This window comes from Trachurus japonicus, chromosome 17 (genome assembly GCF_045865225.1).
Source record: "Trachurus japonicus isolate A0001 chromosome 17, Traja_1.0".
Classification (NCBI taxonomy): domain Eukaryota; kingdom Metazoa; phylum Chordata; class Actinopteri; order Carangiformes; family Carangidae; genus Trachurus; species Trachurus japonicus.
Genome location: NC_140923.1, coordinates 33361235 through 33382110, shown reverse-complemented (window position 1 = coordinate 33382110; position 20876 = coordinate 33361235). Strand labels below are relative to the sequence as shown.

Genomic DNA, 20876 nt, shown 5'->3' with positions numbered 1-20876 from the left:
AAGAGGAAGGAAAAAAACCTTCATGTCTGTGACTTTCTTGCCCTCCAGCGTATGAAGCCCTCTTTTATTTTGATCATCGCAGCACAATGGATTCATGCCATTCTGGCAACTTTATTCAGTATCAGCCCAAATTTACATACTGCTTAACAAGTTTGTGCGTGACTGTTGATGCCTCTGATCAAAGTGCTTTTGGAAATCTTTCTCATCTGATTTTTTTCCCGTCCTTCATTTCAAATGCATGCTGCAGACAGGCATCTTTAACTCAGGGGCAAAGAAAGGTAACCTTAGTGCTGCACAAGCCCAAATGTCATCCAACAAGGAGGGCTCATGTCCTGAGGATAAAGATAATGTAATCTAAGCAGTATACAGTGTGTGACTGTGTGTCTTTGAGTGTGTGTGCGTGAGTGTGTGTATCCCTGCTTGCCTCAGTGTTTGTTGGAGGCTTGGTTTTGGGGGCGGAGGGAGACAGGGGATGACAAAAGTCAAAGCAGTCATGTGTCATTTTCGGTGCTGAAGGGCTGGGACCTGCCTCCAGGGCTGTCCTCTCTGTCAGACGCACTCAGATATCTGCGCTGAACTCTCTCGCTGTCTCTTTTTCTTTTGCTCTCTCCATCCTTCTCTCTGTCTTTATCTAATGCATGCATGTATGCAGCTGCTGCAACTAACTCAACAATTCCGTGCTTTGAGAAACACAGTAAGGTAGATTTCAATGACAGATATATAAAACCGGAGATTTTAAACCATAAGCATCTGCTTTAGATATACGACACACGGTGACTCACCCCATATTTCTGGATAATTGCACTTTGACCACATCTAGAAGAACGACTGGAAGGGAGGGAATTTGCTCCATGACCAGTGATACATGGATCCCACTACGCTGTGAGGGTACATTAGGACAAGTGGAGAGTTTTCTCCTTTTTTTTTTTTTGACCAAGATCAGGTTGTAAATCAAGATATCAGAGGCCACACTACAAACCAATGGCCCATAAAATTCCCATGGGGACAGATGAGGAGGCTGCACAGAAAATGTACCAAGGCAACCCATTGCAGGAGCACTGCAGCCTCCATTTACAATAATACAGTACATGTGTAAATATACGTGGCTACCAGAGCAAACAACAGAATTGAAAACATTAAATAAATGGGAAAGAAAAATGGATTCAAAAAATACAATGAAAAGAGGGTGTGGGTGGAAAGAGAGGAATCGTGGGAATGCAAGATTGCACCTCCCTCAGGCAATCGAATTATCCTATGGGCCGATGGTTCCTCCTTATGCGTCGGCTGACATTTTCCTGTAACCCCATCCCGAGTAATGCTATGTGATGTGTGTGACTGGCTTCTGCCACGGCCCTGAGAGGCCATGAAGCCTCAGGGCCATTTGCTTTTGGCCTGCAGCATCATGGGAATTATTTATTTTAGCTCTGTCTGCTCCTTTTTGCCTCTCCCTCTCAGTTTGCCCTCTCGTTCCTCGTCTCTCCTGTTCTCCCCGTTTCTCTTTCTCTCTATCTGGCCCACTGGTGTCTACTTTCAATTAGAGGAGGATGCACTTGTATTCTTCTGTGAGACAAAACCCCTGACAGGTGACTCTTGGGGGGTAACTCAAAACCATGCCTTTAGTCTCTTCACACAAACTGTTAGTATTCCAGCACCTTTCAGAAGGACACAAAGGTAAACGACAACCGAGGCTGATGGCGATATCTGTTACTCAACTGTATATGTTGCCCTGTGTGATGATGATAAGAGTGGAGGGTGTGTTCAAGAAGAAAACAGTTGAAAATCAAGATCTGCTGTGTGTTGTGCATGTGTGCCAAGAGAGAGAAAGAGAGAGAGGGGGGTGAGAGGAAAGAGATTTAAGGACAAAAAAGATGAGATGTGTGATATGAGATAAAAGAATGATATTCAAAATGTATCCCTGGAGCTAGAAGTTAAAAGAGAACATTAAAAGAGAACATATTTTGATCGCTTATGGATATGTAAGCCAGCACACACCAATATGCCCAAACTTTACTTCACACTGCAGAGCCCTAAAGGACATAAGCGGAGGCGGGCCGATCTGCCATACACAAACAGTGTATGTGTGTAACTGTCGACATGTGACAAGCAGAAAAGGGACAGTGTTGAGAACGTAGCCTTTTATGACCCAACACACTTTGACAGCTTGGCCATCGCTCGAGGACACAAGCAATGTTGCTTTTTCATCTGACAATTTTAAGCAAAACAACTCTCCCTCGATGGATTCAATTGTTCAGAGAGCCTTTGTGGCTGTGTGTTAAAAGTACAGAGACAAAAACATGTCAGTAGCCCGTAGATTCTGCTTGCTGTTAGCTAGTGGAGTCACACTGTCAATCTGTAGGACAAAAAGTGTAAGTGATATGATGGAAACACTGTTTTTATGCAACACTGCACTCTGCTGGTGCAGGAGGTGAAGACACCTTGAGTGAGGAGTGAGACAGGCTTAACAGAGGACTAATGTAACCTTAATTCCCTAGGGACGCAAGTGTCTGTGTGCTTCTCCCCTTGAAGCAGTTGCCTTATTTGGACCTAAGGTCATTCTGCACTGACAAATTTTAAACATCCCAGGAGGGGCATACTTTAAAATATGGCCACAGGGTGGCACATTAGAATGACAAAAATGTAGATCCTCAAAGTGAAATCTGCCTGTGACTTGGAAATCAGCTAGAGAGGAGACTAATGGATATTGTTTAAAAAAAAAAGAAAAAAGGTCAGACTATTGACGTTAGATACAACCACATATGTGAACATGAGGAGTATTTTTACCCAGCATTTTGTTCTATAATAACCACAACATGAGAACACCCTTTGCCTAAAGTGCATGTGCATGACAGATCAAGAGAAAAAGAGATGCGGGCACTGTTTTAAAAAATCTGTTGTGTGTTCACATTAATACACTCTTTGCTATGCGTATGTGCAATTGGCCTGTGAGCTGTGTGTGTGTGCATACAAACAATGCACTCAGTCGACAGCCCGCAGCAGTGTGCATTCTTGCTTGGAGAGTACATGTCCTCAGGCCTCGTTCCTCCGCCGATGACCTCTGGTGAAGCCATTATTTTCTGCATTAATGATGAGCAGCAGCCAGTGATGAGAGAGATGGACTTTGTCCTGAGGCACAGTAGCGCTGATTATGGGCAACAACAATGCCAGCAAAAAAAAAAAAAGGGAAAGAAAAAAAAATAAAAAGAAAGAAAGAAAAAGAAAACTCTTCCCACAAGCAGTTCAAAAGCTGCAACACAGAATAAGCTGCTCTTGCTCTATTGACAAGATGGATCAGATAACCTATGTAGCCAGAGGATTAGCCAGAATAAACTTTAAGAGAGACTACCTATACCAACAAACAGGTAACTGTGACAGCATAGTGATAATATCCAACTCTGACTTCAAATGCATTAGTGTGGCAATTAGTGTATGAATGAAAAGGGCTAAGAGTGAGTCACATAAACCCTATCTTACATTTTCCTACCAGGACTTAGTGACACATGTATAGGATGTATTATTAAGAGGCTTAATTGATCCTCAGACATCAGCCTAAACACCAACCTGTAAGACTCACAAACAAGACAAATTGCAGACAAAGTGCAATTGCTCTAGTCAAGGCAGCCAGGGCACCCACTCAGGAAATCCTGGCTTGGGGAGATGACTCTAAATGAAGGACTTTACCATTCACCATTATGTCTTTGGTGAGAGTCAGAGGGAACCCCCGGGGCTCTTCAGCACAGCACGGCACAACTTTTCAAAGGGCTCCAGATTAAAGTCACTGAAAGTTCCCACTGGGGTCTGAGGCCAGGATCCCATTAAGCAGCCCTACCACACCGCCGGCCATAATTGTGTCGTTGAGAATTCAGAGCAGTGGTTGCTTGATAAGCGAATTTAGGGTGAAATAAAAAAGGAGAGGCAAAAAAGGGGTCTCGTTGGGCCACCATTAGACACTTCATTCGCTCATTGCTAATTTGTTTTAAATGACTGAGGGAGAGGTGAGCACTTTATAAAGCAATCTGAGCTACCTTTTTCCCCCCCCTGCAATTCCAGGTCTGTGCCACAGAATGCTGATAAATGAAAAACACTGCCGTTTATAGCCACACAACACCGCCGCCGGTGCCGTTTTAAACTGTACTTATCTTTATCACACTACTTTCTTTGCAGTAAGATAATCAATAAGTCCCTCCACTCTCATCTTGAGGAAACCGGTCAGTGCGTCTCTAGTGATGACAATTATTACTTGGCCTTATGAGTAAACACCATCTAGTAAAGACAACAGATTGTTTACAAACTCCTTTTATAAATGACAATAACACATGCTACAAACAGGTTAGCTTTTATTGGATAGGATACTTAGTTGCATTGTGGTTGTGAAAATTACAAATGGTTTTCTCCCATGTTTGAGATTCATCACCATCAGAGCTGTAAATGAGTGTAACCCCCTCTGGAACATACTAACATTTGCAACCCAAATATGCTATTGTCATTCAAGTGCAATAAGGAAAAACTCTTGGTTAACTGCTTTAGGTGGATTTTTTCTGCTTCTTCTTCTCTGCCTCTTCCTCCTTCTCCTTCTCGATCTCAGCCACCAGGGTCTCAATTTCCTTGGATTCCAAAATCTGCAAACATCCAAGAAAATAAATAATTAGCCAAAAAAAAAAAACAAGAGAGGGAAGAAATTAAGAAGGCAAGTATAATATGAAGCAGATCACCTTCAGTGGCTGATTCCGTCTGATAACAGCAAGTTCAATATTCTTTCCTCCTGACTGGACGACCTGTGACAAAACACACAGTTTACTTAGACACATCCCAGTAAATCAGACCACTGTAGCCTCCGCCTCAAGTCCATGTTAAGCAGCTGTGCCACATTTTGAGGACGTTTTTTGTACAATTAATTCCAGCAAATGAAGTCATTGATTTCTGTGGGTGACTTTCAATTTGTTGTAAGAGTTTAACTTAAAAGGTCCTTTAACATTAAGTGCCCCATTAAGCTGTCCTTCTCACCCCGCTTTTCCTGTATATGGCCCAGCCTGCTCACCAGAAGCTGCCTTCATCAGCTCTTGTTAACTGAACAATTTCATGTTTTTTCTTATTCCATGTTGTAAATTGTTTTCTTGTCTGTACACAAAGTCTATTGCACATCTGCCCGCCCTGGGTGAAGGATCCCTCCTCTGTGGATCAACCTGAGGTTTCTCCTGTTTTTTTGCTGTTAAGGGTTTTCTTGGAGTTTTTCTTCAGTCGATGTGAGGGTCAAAGGGCAGAGGATGTTGTCACGATGCTGTGTGAAGCCCTTTGAGACAAACTGTTTGTAAAAATGGGCTAGACAAATGAACTTGCCTTGCCTTGCCTTTTTGACAGCAGTTAATTACTTATTATCACAGAATGTGGTAGCACACATGTAGCGCTGTCTACTGAATGGCAGCATTATTTCATTTGCAGGTTTGCAAGGCAGGTTCTGCAGAGCACCAAGTCACACATGGTAACGATTCTGGCGCATCACTTTATGGTTCACACCTGGCAGCAGGTGGTGCTCTATGATAAAGACAGGATTAAATTCACTGTGGTAGGTGTAATGACATTGGAGGCGACAATTTCTCCAGCTAGTTTTTCACATTTACATCCTGTCTTATTTGTGATATGCTCTACATAAAAATGCCTTTGGAACATATATGTATGGCAATAGGGTTATCCTATCGTAAAACAGCATTGCAATTATTCAGTTTCAGTATGTGTCGTTAATGACAAGTTGTCAAATATGTCAATGCAAACACTAAATCTGACCTTACCTCAAGCAAGGCTTTGATGGCCAACTTGATTGCCTCATTGTCCCCAGCAATGGCTTCGTCTGTGTAATTCTTCTCCAAGAACTCCCTCACAGTCTTTGCACTACGGCCGATGGCGTTTGCCTGATTTTTATCAAGAACAACAACAACAACAAAAGGGGGAAAAAAATCAATTAATAATCAGTCTCATACTGAGAACAAAGTAAAGTACAAAGAGCAAACTCACTGACCTTCCAGGCATGGTAGGTTCCTGACGGGTCTGTCTGATACAGCCTCGGAGTTCCATCGTAGTCAAAGCCAACAATTAACGCAGAGATGCCAAATGGTCTGCGCCCATTGCTTTGAGTGTAGCGCTGCAAATATGGCCAATAAACAGATTGATGTTACCGGTCATTTATGAGTTGAAATGAATGTGCTTTCCCGCTGAATGTGAAAACTTACAGATTCTTTTAAGTAAATTTATAGCAAACAACAAACAAATTGTAAGAAGATTAAATACCTGTTTGAGTGTGGCTATGTAGCGTGTGATGTATTCCACTGTGACTGGGTCCTCAACAGTTAGCCTGTGGCTCTGGCACTCAACCCGAGCTCTGTTTATCACGATACGGGCATCTGCTGTCAGACCTTAAAAATAATTAAAATAGGTTAAATGGCTACATAATATGCAAAGAAAATACAACAGAAAATTAACATCCAGTAAAAATCCTACTATATAACATTGATCTCTCTGCAGTGATGTAGTGTTTGTCACACGTGAATGTTCTGACAGACCAAGCTGAGCTGTGACAACATAATACTAGATGTAGTGCAATATTACTTAAATAAGGTAGTATTCATTTATTGCATAAGATTATTTTTATTGTGTTACCTGCAAATGCCATGCAGACATGCTCATCCAGGGCACATATCTTGCGGACAGTCCTTTCCTCCTGCAACTTTGCTACAGATTTCTTCTCAACACCAAGGACAACGATGTCTTTGCCTCTGATCCCCACCTGCAGAGAATGTAAATCAAAATTATTTCAATCCCATTGGGTTAGTGATTGTTGGTGTACAGAAAATATATCCAGAATTGCAATTCAACTGATTTAACAGACTGAGGTCCATCTACAAATCAAGGGGGGCAATGGTATATCTAGGGGTTCTGGGTTCCTCAGAACATCCCATGTACAAATTTGTACACACATTTCTTCAAAACAGGCTTAAGAAACTCTAGCATTTTCATTAGTGCTCCTTATGGGGTCATAGTGGCAGCTATTAGTTTATTGTTATGGTGTGAAAATAGTAAGGGAAATGTAAACCAATCAGCAATTTCAACATAAAATCCATCAATTAAGCAGAGAGACCAGTAATCCCTTGCTCTGCTCTTAAGGTAGTACTTACAGGCAAAGCTAATTCAGGCCTAAAATTTGACAGGGGGTATTTTGATTGTTATTAGGCTACTATTTCATCAAATTGAATCAACAGAAGCTCAGCTCCCCTTTAATAGATTTTCTACACAAGCCAATAGTTGTTCCTTGCTCCACACACTTGGGAGGTTTGACAGTCTAACATAAATAACGCGAATGCGCGCAAATACGCGAGTCACACTATTATCCTTCCTGAACTTTCTATTAGGGTAAGTTTGGTCTATATGGCCACCTGCAATTTGAATGATTAAACCAACTTAAAGATTGGTGAGAGATCTTACGACTTAAGTGCCATTTAGTGCCAAGGAATTATCGTGTGAGCAAAGATTGGACATAACCCTGAAATATTGTGAATACAACGTTATGTCGTGTAATGTGTACATTAAAAACTAACTTTGGTAACCACGTGAATCAGAATAATGTCTCTGCCGATATTAGACAGTATCACATCGAAAATGAAACTATTGTCAGAGTGACACAGCGACAATACGCTTTGCTAATGGTAACTCTTTCCTTTTACAATACCCGATTAATCTTTCATTTTGTACATGGGGAAGTTGGAGAGACGCTATCCAACGAGGCCATAAAAACAATCGCAACACTTGACTGCAAAGCACCGTGTGAATCAACGAAGTTAGTTAAATACATGAGTAAACGAGTGGCTGCTACCTACTAGCTTAGCTTGTTAGCTAACTGCCGCTTCCATAGTTTCATCTCTGGACTTACCGCTGTGGAGCCTTTCTTTACGGCTTCTTGTGCATATTCCACTTGGAAGAGATGCCCATCGGGAGAAAAGACTGTAATAGCTCGGTCATATCTTGCCGCCATTGCACTGCAAGAAAAGTACAATCAAAAGGAAAAAGGGGAGACTTCCACTAAATGATTCAGCTAGTTAGCATCAAACAGCTCAGGCTAGGATGCTGCCTTGTGTTGAACACTGCGCATGTGCAAGACCTCTGAACTCGGGCGATACCAACTCTAGAAGAAAGTTGTAATGGCTTTAACAGAAAAAATGCTGTTTTTTTTAATTTAGTGCAAGTGTTCGGCGAAATAAATATATTCCCTCCGCAAATAAACGCACATAAATGCATTCAATATACAAATATAATTAACTTTCATTTGCTTTGTTCCTAGGCAAAGTAGAATGACGATACAATGTGGGTAAACACATGAGACTATGAATAGTAAATTTAGTTTTAGGCTCGTATTGCCTCAAACTATGAGCAACGGTATTAATATTGTCGAATTTATGTATAACTATCTATATTTTATATACAGTCTATGATACACGTTGAGGCTCTGTCTGTGTTTCCCCTTTTCTTAGAGCAGTCCATTTCCCGTGGCCTTTCTGACTAAAGCTAGACTGTACCACTATCTGAAAAACAGGAGGAATTGCAATTCCACGAAGTCCAACTGTATGTGCTTCCAGGTAAATTAATACATTTGTGTGTAATAGTACATTATATGTTTATTGAATTTAAAAATCACACATTCCTGCGTGGTCAAAATAAACAATACTAATTGACGATATTATTTAATGTGCTGCATCCCCCCCGAAAACGGACCGCCGCATTACAAAATAGCATCCTATTCTGAACTGTTTGATCTGAGTTCTCCCGATTTGTTAAGTGTGTTAGCTACTTTTGACTTTTATGCTCGAGTCCCCCTTTCGTTTTATAGAATATCACCATGTCGGTGGCGTTTGCACCTCACAGGCAGCGTGGGAAGGGTGATATAACACCCGCCGGAATACAAAAGGTAATTCATCTTTTTTAGCGCGTCGCAGAATGGAGGCTGTAGTAGGAGCCGCTGCTAGCCTCCGAGCTAATCAATGTAGCAGTGCCCATCCAAGTCCAACTGTGAATAGATCGGGAACAATGTTGCAGGGTCAAAGCGCGGTGAATATGAACCTCTCTGGAGTCAGAGCGCCATGTGTAGACAATGTGTCTTCGGTCGATTTGCCACAATAACGCAGAATTTTATTTCAAATGAATGGAGGCCTGCGGTTTTGTTAGCTGGGGAGAGCTAGCTAGCAAGACGCGTCTTTTGTTAGCTAGAAACGCACACTCATATTTAACAAAAACGCCGCCCCCCCTCCTCTCATCCTCCCCGTTCTTTTGAAATTATCAGAAAGCAAAGGAGTAACCTCATTAAATTACACAGTCTCACGAACTCTATATGACTTGTTTTCACGTAGAACATAAAACGTAATATAAATCTGTGCGTTTACTTTTGCAGTTACTTGACGAAAACAACCAGCTGATCCAGTGCATAATGGACTTCCAGAGTAAAGGCAAAACCGCAGAGTGTTCACAGTAAGTTGTAAATAAAAGATCTTTCTTGCCTCTACGTTACAGTCTTTTTAAAGTTCATATTGACTCAAAAATTTGTAATGATGACTGTCCACCTGCCCAGGTATCAACAGATGCTGCACAGAAATTTAGTTTACCTTGCCACGATAGCAGACTCCAATCAGAACATGCAGTCTCTCCTCCCTGCTGTGAGTATTGGCCCTTGCTGATCGTTTTCAGTGAGTGAATTGTAAACAACAGCGTGACTTCTTTGCCTTATATTGTTGTTAATATTGAGCTCTTGTATTAGAATATGCATTTTGAGAAACAATTGAGGTGAACAATGTGGTGAGCCAAAAGTATGAGAAAAGAAAAATAGTTACATTGAATGTAGAAATCAGGATAATATTACTATGTTTTTTAAATTGTTATTTTGGTCACTAACAGAGAAAGGTGTAGCAGGCTATGTATATTTCAGTTAATATTAGAAAAAGGTTTCTTGCGACAGCAACCAAGAATTTTGGGGGATTGGCCCACTTTACTTTAGTATTTGTTTTGGGTTGCTAACCAAATGTATGTAAAACTGGAACTTACTATTACCGTAATTAGTTAATATTAATAATAGTATGTCACCGGATTGTTCCACCTGTGGGATTCTTGCCTTTAGTAGTCCTCAATGGTCTCTAGCTTTGTCTTAATTAACTGTAGGCCTACTTTATGCAGTGATTATGTTACCAAGTACTATATGACTATTATTCCATTTTGAATGTGCACTATCTTTTAAAATCTCAGACGTCCTGATTTTTTTTTTCTTTTTGAGTTTTCTCCTTTGAGTGGCACAGACTCAGATGTGTTTCTAGCCAGCTGATGTGTGTTTTTGTGTCTGTGCTGTGTGCCTGCAGCCGCCCACTCAAAACATGCCTATGGGCCCTGGTGGGATGAACCAAAGTGGACCCCCTCCTCAGCCTCCTCATGGCCACAACATGCCCTCTGAGGGTATGGTCAGCGGTGGCCCTCCAGCCCCACACATGCAGAACCAGATGAATGGACAGATGCCTGGTAAGTGACCCCCCCCACCATCCCAAACATCCCTCCCTCGTCTCTCTTTCTCTTTCCCCTTCTTCTCCCACAGTCCCTGTCTCACTTGGGTTGCCTAGCAACACCACAGAACCGTGAGGGAGGTCGCTATGCTGAAGGATGATGTCACCCGTTTGCCAGCTTTGGTGGTCTTGGACTTGTACTCCATTTGATTATGCTTATGCTCTCTTCCTTAACGATCATGGGTTGTTTTAATGTGGGCTTTGTTTGGTTTTTGTTTGCATATTTAATGTGCTAAAATGCATAGATTGCTTGAAATTGAGTTTTTCTTTTCTTGTTTTGTTTTTCTATGGCACTGATTGCTTTTCCCGAAAATTGTTGTAATTTCTAAAAGGTAAAAGTCAAGGGAACATAATCGGTAGGCAGAAAATGAAGCCAATGCCATTTTGTTTTTTCGGATATAAAACAGAGAATACACATTCTGGCTGACAGTATTATAGTATTACTTGTACACTGTGCCAGTTTGGAGTAATTTTGTACCTCCTGTACAATGAAGGAGTTTCCATCTTCAACATCAAGTTTTTTGTTCCATCTTAACTTCCCACTCAATGAATATTATATTAGGATAAAATACAACCATAAATGAACTGTTAAAGACGTACACGTACAGGCAATTTTTTTTTTTTTTTTTTTTTTTTTTTTTTTTCACAGTTTGTGCCATTTCAGAACTTTAAATCACTTACAGTTCACTTTAAATATGTCAAACAAATAATTGTGGGTTGCTTTTTGATGCGAGTCATGAATATTCTCTGCTGTTATTTTCCAGGGCCAAATCACATGCCGATGCAAGGTCCCGGTCCAGTCCCCAACCAGCCCCCAAACATGCCCAGTGGCTCTATGAATATACCCCCCAGCAGCCATGGCTCGATGGGTGGTTACAATCACACCGTCCCTTCCTCCCAGGGCATGCCAGCTCAGAGCCAAATGAACATGACCCAAGGCCAACCCATGGGAAACTATGGGCCTCGGCCAAACATGAACATGCAGCCCAATCAAGGTAAAACAGCTCGTTTCTACTTGGTGGCATTGATGTGCATTCTCACCTGCCTTCCCCGTGCTGGCTGTACATTACATACACTTGATAAATCTATGCGCAGCTTGTATGGGTTTCTTGTCCAGTAGAGTTTGAGAAGTTAACTCTTTGCTGGCGTACTACAGGCCCCATGATGCACCAGCAGCCTCCTTCCCAGCAGTACAACATGCCCCCTGGCGGTGGTGGACAGCACTACCAAGGACAACAGAACCCAATGGGCATGATGGGCCAGGTGAACCAAGGGAACCATGTCATGGGGCAGAGGCCAATGCCACCTTACAGACCTCCCCAGCAAGGTATACCCCTTAGAGTGTGTCTGTCCAGTGTGCAAGTTGTGAGTGTTGGTTTTTCTTCTCCCTAACCCTCCCTCCTGCATTTCTTACTATTGTTCCTCTCAATTTCCTTTATTTCCACCTCTGTAGCCCACAGACATCTTGATGACTAAAGATGTGACCTAAAGCCTCCAATCATAAAATTAGTCGAGTGAACAAAAGGAAAGCTTTCTAACAAGAACTAGCGGCAAGGACTCCATCCTCTCTGCTCTTCCCCTCACACAACCGATCCAACAACACCTTGAATCTACTTGTGTGTATGTTGTGTGTATGTGTATGTAGGACCCCCTCAGCAGTACCCAGGGCAGGAAGACTACTATGGGGACCAGTACAGTCACGCAGGACAGGGAGCCTCAGAAGGTAGGAGAACCCTCCAGTCGCTTGGAGAAACCCAACAAAAAGTGAACCCAGGAGTTGTGTTAAAACACAAATGATGCAAAGAGACTGTGACAGAGGCAAAATTTCAGTTTCTTCATTATTTTCTGGGAAATCAAAGTGACTTTGGGCTCTAAAAAAAAAAGAAAAAGGAAAATGGTATTTGATTTTTAGGAAACATCTGTATACCAGAGTGCACCATAATCCCTTAAGGTGCAGCAGTCTGTGCAGGAGTTAGCACCCAGTCTGGTAATGACATCCCCTAGTCCCAGTTGGTTTGCTACCTGTGGTGTGAAAGAAAAGTCAGGGTCAGTCTTGTGTGAGTTTTAGTAGTCAAAGCTGTACCAACGTTGGAGAAAAGGTAACATGCTCACCCTTCATGCTGCCACATGTGATGCCTTTTTTTTTTTTTTTAATGTTTCAGTTTCTACTGAAATGAACCAGACTGCCTTTATTGATCAAATCAGTGATCCCTGTGATTTGTAGAAGAGCAGTGCTGGTGACCTTAAAATCACCAATTCTTTTGATCTCCCTCTCTTTTTTTAATAAATACGCTTCCTCTACATTATCCCCTTAATGTGACAGTGGACACGCTGCCAGTTTTCTCCATCTGGTGTGTTTCAGGGTGATATAATTACATATTATCACAGAGTAGCACTGAGTAGCACACTGAAAGATTACAGATTCACATTCAACAACTCCTTTTCTTCCTTTGTCCAATTAACATTTACTTTTTTGTTGTTTGTTTTATTTTTCCCCTCTTCTGACTACACTGTTTTCCCTTTTGACCTTTCAAACACAAGTGTTCTCCTTTTTTTTCCTTTTCCTTTTTTTTGAAATGAAGAAAAAAAAAACCCACAGCTGTCTAAAAGAAACTGCTGTTACCACGACACTGCAGTATATTGTGCATCTCTGAACTCTTCAATAATATGATCAATTTCATCTTGTCCCACTGAGATTATCTCTACTGCTTCAAATGTCAAAGCAATACTTGAAAAAACGTATTGTATTAAGTTAGCTATGTTTCTATGTCAAAATGATTACAGTTTGCAGCTACCATATCCTGATCAAGACAATGGTAGGCTGTATTTGAATTCCTCATACAGTATGATGAAAAGGATCTTTTTAACATCATCTGATTGGTTCATTTGTGAAAATTCAGACAAAGTTTTTTGTATATAATTAGAATCTATCGTCTGATTTTTAAAATATATACAATAGAGAAGTAGCAAAAAACTGAATTTTTAAACACCAACTTGCACTTAATACATTACCTGATACTTGAAGTGTTGCTGGACACTGACTGGGAATTAAAGCAGTCAGAGCTTGCTCAGATATGCAAATCAACATTCTTCTCTTCACTTGTACTTGACTGTCTTCATGACAATATTTATCATTTACATTGGAATTGGTTATGATACCAGGATTGGTTTGTTTTTGGATGGCTGTATATAGCAGTCAATTGTTGCAATTAAAGGTGCATCTGAAGAGAACTGTGTGAAACTGATGGGAAATTGATCTCCAATGAAACGGCAAAGAGATGATCCTTCATTCAGTGTCTCCCTGTCTGCGTTTGCCTTTGTGCTGAAGTTGTCGACATACTGCTCACATTGACTGTCATTGCCCCTCCCCTGAAGGTAATGCCCAGTATGGCCAGCAGCAGGAAGCATACCAGCAAGGCCCTCCGCAGCAGCAGGGTTACCCTCCTCAGCAGCAGTACCCAGGTCAACAGGGCTACCCACCACAGCAGCAGGGTTACGGTGAGTTTTCAAGGAGCAACACACTTTTCCTGTAGGAGGCACTATCGGCTCTCTTGGGCTGTCTTATTTGCCTCCGAATAATAATTCCTCCCGCATGAGTTGGAGGTAACTGGCCCTTCAGAATATGACAGTACCAAATGTATGTCAAGAAGACATGAAGAGCAAAGAGGTACAGGACCACCTTAATGAATGGTTAGGAGCTTAATCGAAGAGAACTTTAATCATTAATGGTGTTTGGCACCAAATTGCATTTCTCCTGGTGCCTCAGTTTGATATGACACTCTGTTCTGAGGGAATGCAAGAGGAGCTTTGGCTGATGGGTACAGAAACTGGGCAAAGTGTGTGTCAATAACCAGCCAAACGTTTTTGAACTCCCTGCATTTTAGCGCTTTGAATAAAAAGCTAAGCAATATGTTAATAAATGATTGTAACTTTTTTTTAAATGGCTTTGTGGAAACATTTTAAGACAGTTAACAGTCACCATACTTTGGAGTTCATGACAGAAAAGGCAAGCTACAAATGGCACTAATCACATACTGGAAATGTTTTCAATTTACTCACAGCTCTTCATGATCTTTACTTTCTAACTTTCAGGTATTAACATAAAGGCAGTGTCTCAGAGATTTAACCATTTTACAACAATTAATAAAATCTAGAACATTTTAGAAAGTGTTGGACTTGCATTATAAGTATCGGTGTGCTTACAGCTCTTTAGGCTTTTTTCCCTTGTCTCATTTTTCACTGGAACTTTCCATCACTCACCCTCCGTCTGAGCCAGAGATCATGTTAGTAATGAGCTAGCAGAGAGGCAGAGGCTGTGAGGTGAGATCCATCTGGCACACACACATGCTTTCTCTCACAGACCCCCACAAGGTTATGCTCAACAGTATAAGGCATTATGAGCAACTAACGATGCTGCGTGGGCCTCATTTGACTCTAGCCCCTGTCAAGCTTTGCTCGGTCCTTCCCAGCGCCTGCATAGATAGTTACAGCGTATGGGGGCTGATGAAGTGAATTTTTTTCCCCCCCTATTTTTTTAATGAAGCCTGCTCCTCTAATGAAGACCAACAGAATCTCCTTGATGTCTCCTTGCATTAGGGAACCATCGCCTGGCTCCAACCTGATTCACTCATTCTCATTCATTACTGAGTCAGGCGTTGTGGAGGCAGCCTAAACAAATGGGTCTGACATATCCACATCCTCCCTTTGTCATCCATCAGCTTTTTTTATTGCAGCCCATTAGTGATAGTAAACTAACAGGGATTCCCCAGAGTTCTCAGAGTAACAAGTAGAAAACAGAAGCAGTTAATGAGCAAAACTTGGGTCATTTTTACACTTGGCTGCTTTCTTTGACTCTAAAGTTTTATTGCCCCACCTGTTTCCTAGCAGGTAACAAGACCTGTGGTAGAATAATCACAATATGATATGCATATGTGAAAAATCCTCCTGCTAGGGCACAGATTGGCTTATGACTGCATGCAAATGCTTTCATATTTAAACTGGAACTGATCATATGGGTGGATTAAGGCCTAAGGTAAGTATTGGTGGTTGTATTTTTTTTTTGGTCTACATTACCAAGTTTTTAGACGGACCTCTCCTGGATTCAAAAGAAACGGCGCAGTGTGATCAGCATCCATGTGCTGTCAGAAACAAGACACACTGATGATGAGAAGCAACTTAGTTCAGAGTTTTTGTTGACTGCGCTCAACATTTTAAAATGTTTTTACGTTTACTCAAGGTTGTCAAGCATACGTAATGTTACATTTTGTTCTCAATGTATGTCATAGGTCCCTCCCAAAGTGCCCCAGGACAGTATCCCAACTATCCTCAGGGGCAGGGACAGCAGTACGGAGGCTATCGCCCTCCTCAACCTGGACCCCCACAGGGCCAGCAGCAACGCCCTTACGGTTATGACCAGGTGAGTATACCCACAACACTGGACAGTCACTGAGACTTGTCTAGACATCGGTCATAGGTTGTCCCTAATTATGCTTATTGCCAGACTTAGTTGTATATTTTGTGTAGTTTGATGAATGTGAGTGATTTAGCTAGAAGGTAAAGTTTAAAAGGTAACATGTCGTGCATGCTGTCATCATATTGCGGGTTAATTCTGTTCTTCCCAAAAGAGTGTATGTGTTACAACTGTCTTTCACTTGTTAACCTGAGTCTTAGTTACATGTCCTGGCTAATGTGGTATGCCATACCAGTGAAATATGAGGGCTTTAAGAGGATTCTTCCTTAAACTTGATGCAGTCTGCTCTAGTGTTTACAGGGAGATCTATTTGTTGCCCTGTATTTCCTGTGGTCTTATGTGGGGACCACAGCTCCACTTTGATATCTTTATCTTTGAATATTCAGGGGCACATGAGGAAATAAAGACCCGGGGATTTGAACCCCTGACTAGCTCTGTAAGAAGCAAAGGTAATGGTTGCTGTGAAGACCTCAACGTCCAATCTAGACGTTTGACCACCTATAGCCTTAATTTGCATTTGTTATGTTTCTTCTGTCTCTTTTGTCTCTATCCTTCTTCCATCTTTCTCCTTTTTTTTCTTAAGTTTTCCTCTTGCTTTCTTTCTTTTTTTTTCTCTCTTTTGATTTGTTGTTAACCAGGGGTCGAAATGTAAGTCACGAGGTCCAGAAACACAGCATGCTTAATTTGCAGTGAGACAGCCTACCTGCTGGAGCTGTTTCCTTAAATCTCTGCAAATCTTTTGCTTATGATAAAAACTGTCAAATGTATTTTGTATATCAGACTGTTAGATAATCCCAAATTTGTTTCCATTGTATTTTCCATTAATTGCAAAACACATACTTCGACCCCTGTTTAGATATGCATCAATTACTACTGTTCTCACACTGAATTTGTCTCACTTGAAATTAGTGTCCACTATTTGATATGGAATATTGTCCTCAGCCATGCTGCTGCTGAAACCTGAGGTATCAAGTTAGAATTTAGAGCCTCACAAGTTGTGAGGCCATGCTGCCACCTGCTGGTCAATACCAGCAAATGCAGCCATAAATCACGGTTTGCAGTACGATATGGTTGAAACCACAGATGTCTGTTTGCACCCTATTGAGATCTGAGAATAAAAGCTTTTACTTTGCATTTCTGAGAAGGTGAGTAACACGTGTCTGTCACATTTCTCTCCACAGGGCCAGTATGGAAATTACCAGCAATGAGAGATGGTCACAGCAACCCACACAGCTCTGCTCTGATCTCTGTCTGAGTTTTGACCTCTGGTCATCCGCTCGGCAGACTTTAATGATGGTTGCAGCTCACTGAGATTTCTCTCTCAGACACAAACATACAACACTCAAAAATACAAGATACGTTTCCTCTTTAGGCTCTTATCCATGCCTGTAAAATGTATTCTGTTTATCATGTCCATGAACTCAATAATGTCAAAGTCCATGAATTGCCCTCTGGTCCAGTATGTCTCAAAGCAGCAATGCCTTAAAAATGGAACTGCCTTATCCTTCAGCATTGCAGATTGTGAAACAAAGCTAACACAAATTTTGGATATCAGAGATGATTTAAATGTACAGTTTCAATCTACTGTGGTGCATTGTTTCTCTATCATTTAGCTCCCCATTCATAAGAAGCAATAATGCCAGCAGTAGGGAAATGTGTGGGGGCTTGGAGTTGAAATGATGCACCAGAAGAACTTCCTGCTAGGCCATGGTACATGTCTTGATGTATGTGATGATGTAAAAATATATTTTATGCTTTTTAGACCAAGCTAACTTTGTATAAGACATTGGAAACTAGTACTAAAGCTGTGTTGTTTATTTCATTAAGTGTATGTGTCAATGTTTGTTTGTTTTTTTAATGATCTTTAATAATGATCCCATCCAGCACATTTGTTTTTATTTTGTGTTGAATTGTGTAACTATCAAATTGGATCTGCTACTCCGGTGATATGGACACTGTTCAAATTCAATGTGTAAAAATGGGAAATGAATTGACATGCAGCAAAAAAAAACAAATCTTGAAGGTCAACTGCAAACAGCAGACACCTGGAATTGGAGGATGTTTAATGTGTGAAATCATGTTACAGTTGCTGTATTCTGTGTTGAGCTGTGTTTTTTTAAAAGTCAGTGACAAATACGTATATATCAAATTTGTTTCAGGAATGAATTACTTGGCAGAATAATGGCCGCTGTTCTTCTTTTAACATGTGCTCAAAGACGTTATATGTAGCAGATACCACTGCAAACTGTAAAATAAATGCTCTGTGGAGCCTTTCTTTGTCTATACAAGCACCTCAATCTTGTCAATTGACTGCAAAGTGGTGAATGGGAAAGATGAAACTTGGTTAAATAAATATTTCTGACAAGTAGTTTGTTTTGTTGATCTTGACAATGCTGGAACCCCTTCCCCCTCCTTTGAATAAATGTCTAAGTTGATGTCATTCAAATAGTGTTGTGTGTGAATAATAAAGATTGTTACTGTCAAATATGTAACATAAGATGTGAAAATAATGTTCTCAAATGGATTCCTTAATTTCACAGTAAAGACTGGTTGTGCAGTTTTATATCACTGGCTTGATATCTGTTTTATGGTGCATACTTTATTGATCCCACATGTACAGCAGCATAAAGAAGAGGAATTCCATGTCCTCTGGTATTGTTTATATATGGCTGTTTTAATATTTTGCATTCTGCACCCCATCCAAGTGGTGGTCACATTTGTGTCATGGCAATGTATAACTGTACATTATAATAAATTGGAAGAAGCTTTAATATTTTGACTTGTGTTATTTGTAGCATTTGACCTTATGTTGAGATGCAGTTAATACTAAAGCACATGATCATTCATTAAGTCGACAACATAAACAAGATGTGCGCTATTGGTGCCGTCATAATGTGACAGTATGATATAATTGTTTTGTCTTCATCTCCTATCTGGTAGTCAGTTTCCAACTGATAATGACCCTGCCCCGCTCAGCAGCATGTCTGCTTTGTCCAGATGCATCCAGAGAGGTCCAGAGCACATTTACACCCAAAATTACCTTCCGTGTCCCTCTTTCCCCTTCTGCTCCCCCCAGAGAGGGAGAGGGACTACCTGTCACATTGGGGGGAGTGATACAGATGGTACGCCAGATGTGTGGCCGAAGCACGTGATGGGAGATCGGTGCTGGTGTTAAGAGGGCCACAGACTGTTTGGGTTGCCTTGGTGCCAACGAGGAGTGTTTTTGTGTGTGTGTGGGTGAGTGTGGCAGAAGTGCTTTAAGAAAAGAAGGAATTGTGAACTTTTTGAGTGCACCTATTTTGAAAAACATTGTGTATGCTTGTGTGGGCATTTGTGTATACTGCTCAGGTTTAGTGGCATCTCCTAGTCACCCCACCATCCTGCTGCTCCACAGCTGGCCGCCCCACCCTTCCCAGCTGCCACTGGGGCTCCCCCTGGCCCCTCTGCTTGGCAGAGCTGGCGTTTTGGGCGCTCCCCCACCAGTCCTCCCTGGCAGCTGCTGCCCTCAGCTGTGCTCTCGCAGACGGTATTGGGGTCGGACAAAGTCACTCCTCCTGTGACTGTGTCTGGGGCCGTTGGGGGAGGATGAAGAGGTGGCAAGGAGAGTCTTACCTCCTATGTAAGATCTCCTTAAACGCTCATGAATTTAAATTGATTTGCACGCAACTTAAAGTGATGCAGCAGAGGAGATCTGGTCAAATATAAATACATAGGCAGTAGTTCATTAGTGATCAACTTAAGTAATTCAATATTAAAAAATGTAGTCTTACAAAAAAACAGATATCTTTGGCCGTGTAGTTCTAAATGAGTTATCAAGAAAGCCTAGAGGAGAGCATTACTCCATGCATGTTCTATGATGGTAAGGCAAATAGTGTGAAAAAGTGGCAGGATGATTATCTTGTTCAATATTTTGATAATTATAATTCAGGGCACCTTTCAGAGGAGGCTGCTAAGCACTGAGGGGAAAATGACATTGTGATCATAGCTGGCAGGCAAGATGTGATCTCTCTCTCTCTCTTTCTCTAGCTCTCTTTCTCACTAACTCTCCCTTTCACTCTCTCATACCCACACTCTCAGTGTGACAGAAAGTCTATGGGGAGGTATAAGAGGTAGTTATGGGGGGAATGCAGCAGCCTCCACAGTTTAATTGGAGATGTGTCACACTAAATAAATGGTGCAAAAACAAGCGCTGACTGGAGGCTTGAGGGAGGGGCCCTGGGGATGCAGCCTGTTTTATTGGGCAGGAGCTTTGCACCGCTCCAGGGTGAAACGGGGCTATGCACTGCTGAGATACCCTCCAACCACCAAACCACCAGGCCTTCCACAGACTACTGTGGAGGCGAAGACAAAGGCATTCATTTCGCTCTGCAGAAAAGCATCGTATTGGTGCGGATGAGAAGGTGTCGGTGAACTTGATCGGTGACCTGATTGTTCCTCCCCCAGTAAAGGGCATATCATCGTCCTCATCTGCAATTTCAATTTCTGCTCGCTGGCGAACAAATCCATAATTGTAAAACCTTGAGTAAGTGCTGTCTGCCTTGCTTGCGCCTAGATCTTATGTATGTCAATTTATGTTTTGAGAAGACGCCAGCCAGCAGCCTCCAGCCAATCCCATTTTCCTGTGTAATCCATACATGACCTCCAACTTACCAGGAGAATGTGTTTTCCAATATTCTATCAATGTTGATATAACTGTTGTCTCGTTTTACTTATGCAGCATGTATGTGTGTGTGTGTGTGTGCGTGCATGCACCTTGGATTCAAGAGTTCATGGCACGAGTTTTGATTTACCTCTACAGTGTGCCGCAGTAATTGGATGTGACACCA

General features: G+C 41.6%; 2 protein-coding genes across 8 annotated transcripts; one reads left to right on the top strand and one right to left on the bottom strand.

Moving 5' to 3' along the window:
• Positions 1–4277: 4277 nt before the first annotated feature.
• psma8 (proteasome 20S subunit alpha 8) lies at positions 4278–8159 on the bottom strand. The gene is made up of 7 exons (XM_085805250.1): positions 7916–8159; positions 6649–6775; positions 6280–6404; positions 6011–6133; positions 5784–5903; positions 4710–4772; positions 4278–4616 (listed from the first exon to the last, which is right to left on the bottom strand). The coding sequence occupies exons 1-7, from the start codon at positions 8015–8017 to the stop codon at positions 4521–4523; spliced, it is 756 nt and encodes a 251-aa protein (XP_085661376.1). The 5' UTR covers positions 8018–8159; the 3' UTR covers positions 4278–4520.
• Positions 8160–8797: 638 nt separating this feature from the next.
• Positions 8798–18821, top strand: ss18 (SS18 subunit of BAF chromatin remodeling complex). 7 transcript variants are annotated; one of them, XM_085805233.1, is made up of 11 exons: positions 8798–8947; positions 9428–9504; positions 9605–9689; positions 10383–10539; positions 11345–11575; positions 11737–11907; positions 12226–12303; positions 13956–14078; positions 15866–15996; positions 16437–16499; positions 17232–18821. In XM_085805233.1, exons 1-10 carry the CDS (start codon positions 8879–8881, stop codon positions 16452–16454), a joined length of 1140 nt encoding a protein of 379 aa, XP_085661359.1. In that variant the 5' UTR covers positions 8798–8878; the 3' UTR covers positions 16455–16499; positions 17232–18821. The 7 variants fall into 7 exon arrangements, with proteins under 7 accessions (XP_085661359.1, XP_085661362.1, XP_085661358.1 ...); XM_085805231.1 differs by lacking the exon at positions 8798–8947 and adding an exon at positions 9052–9087; XM_085805236.1 differs by lacking the exon at positions 12226–12303.
• Positions 18822–20876: the final 2055 nt, after the last annotated feature.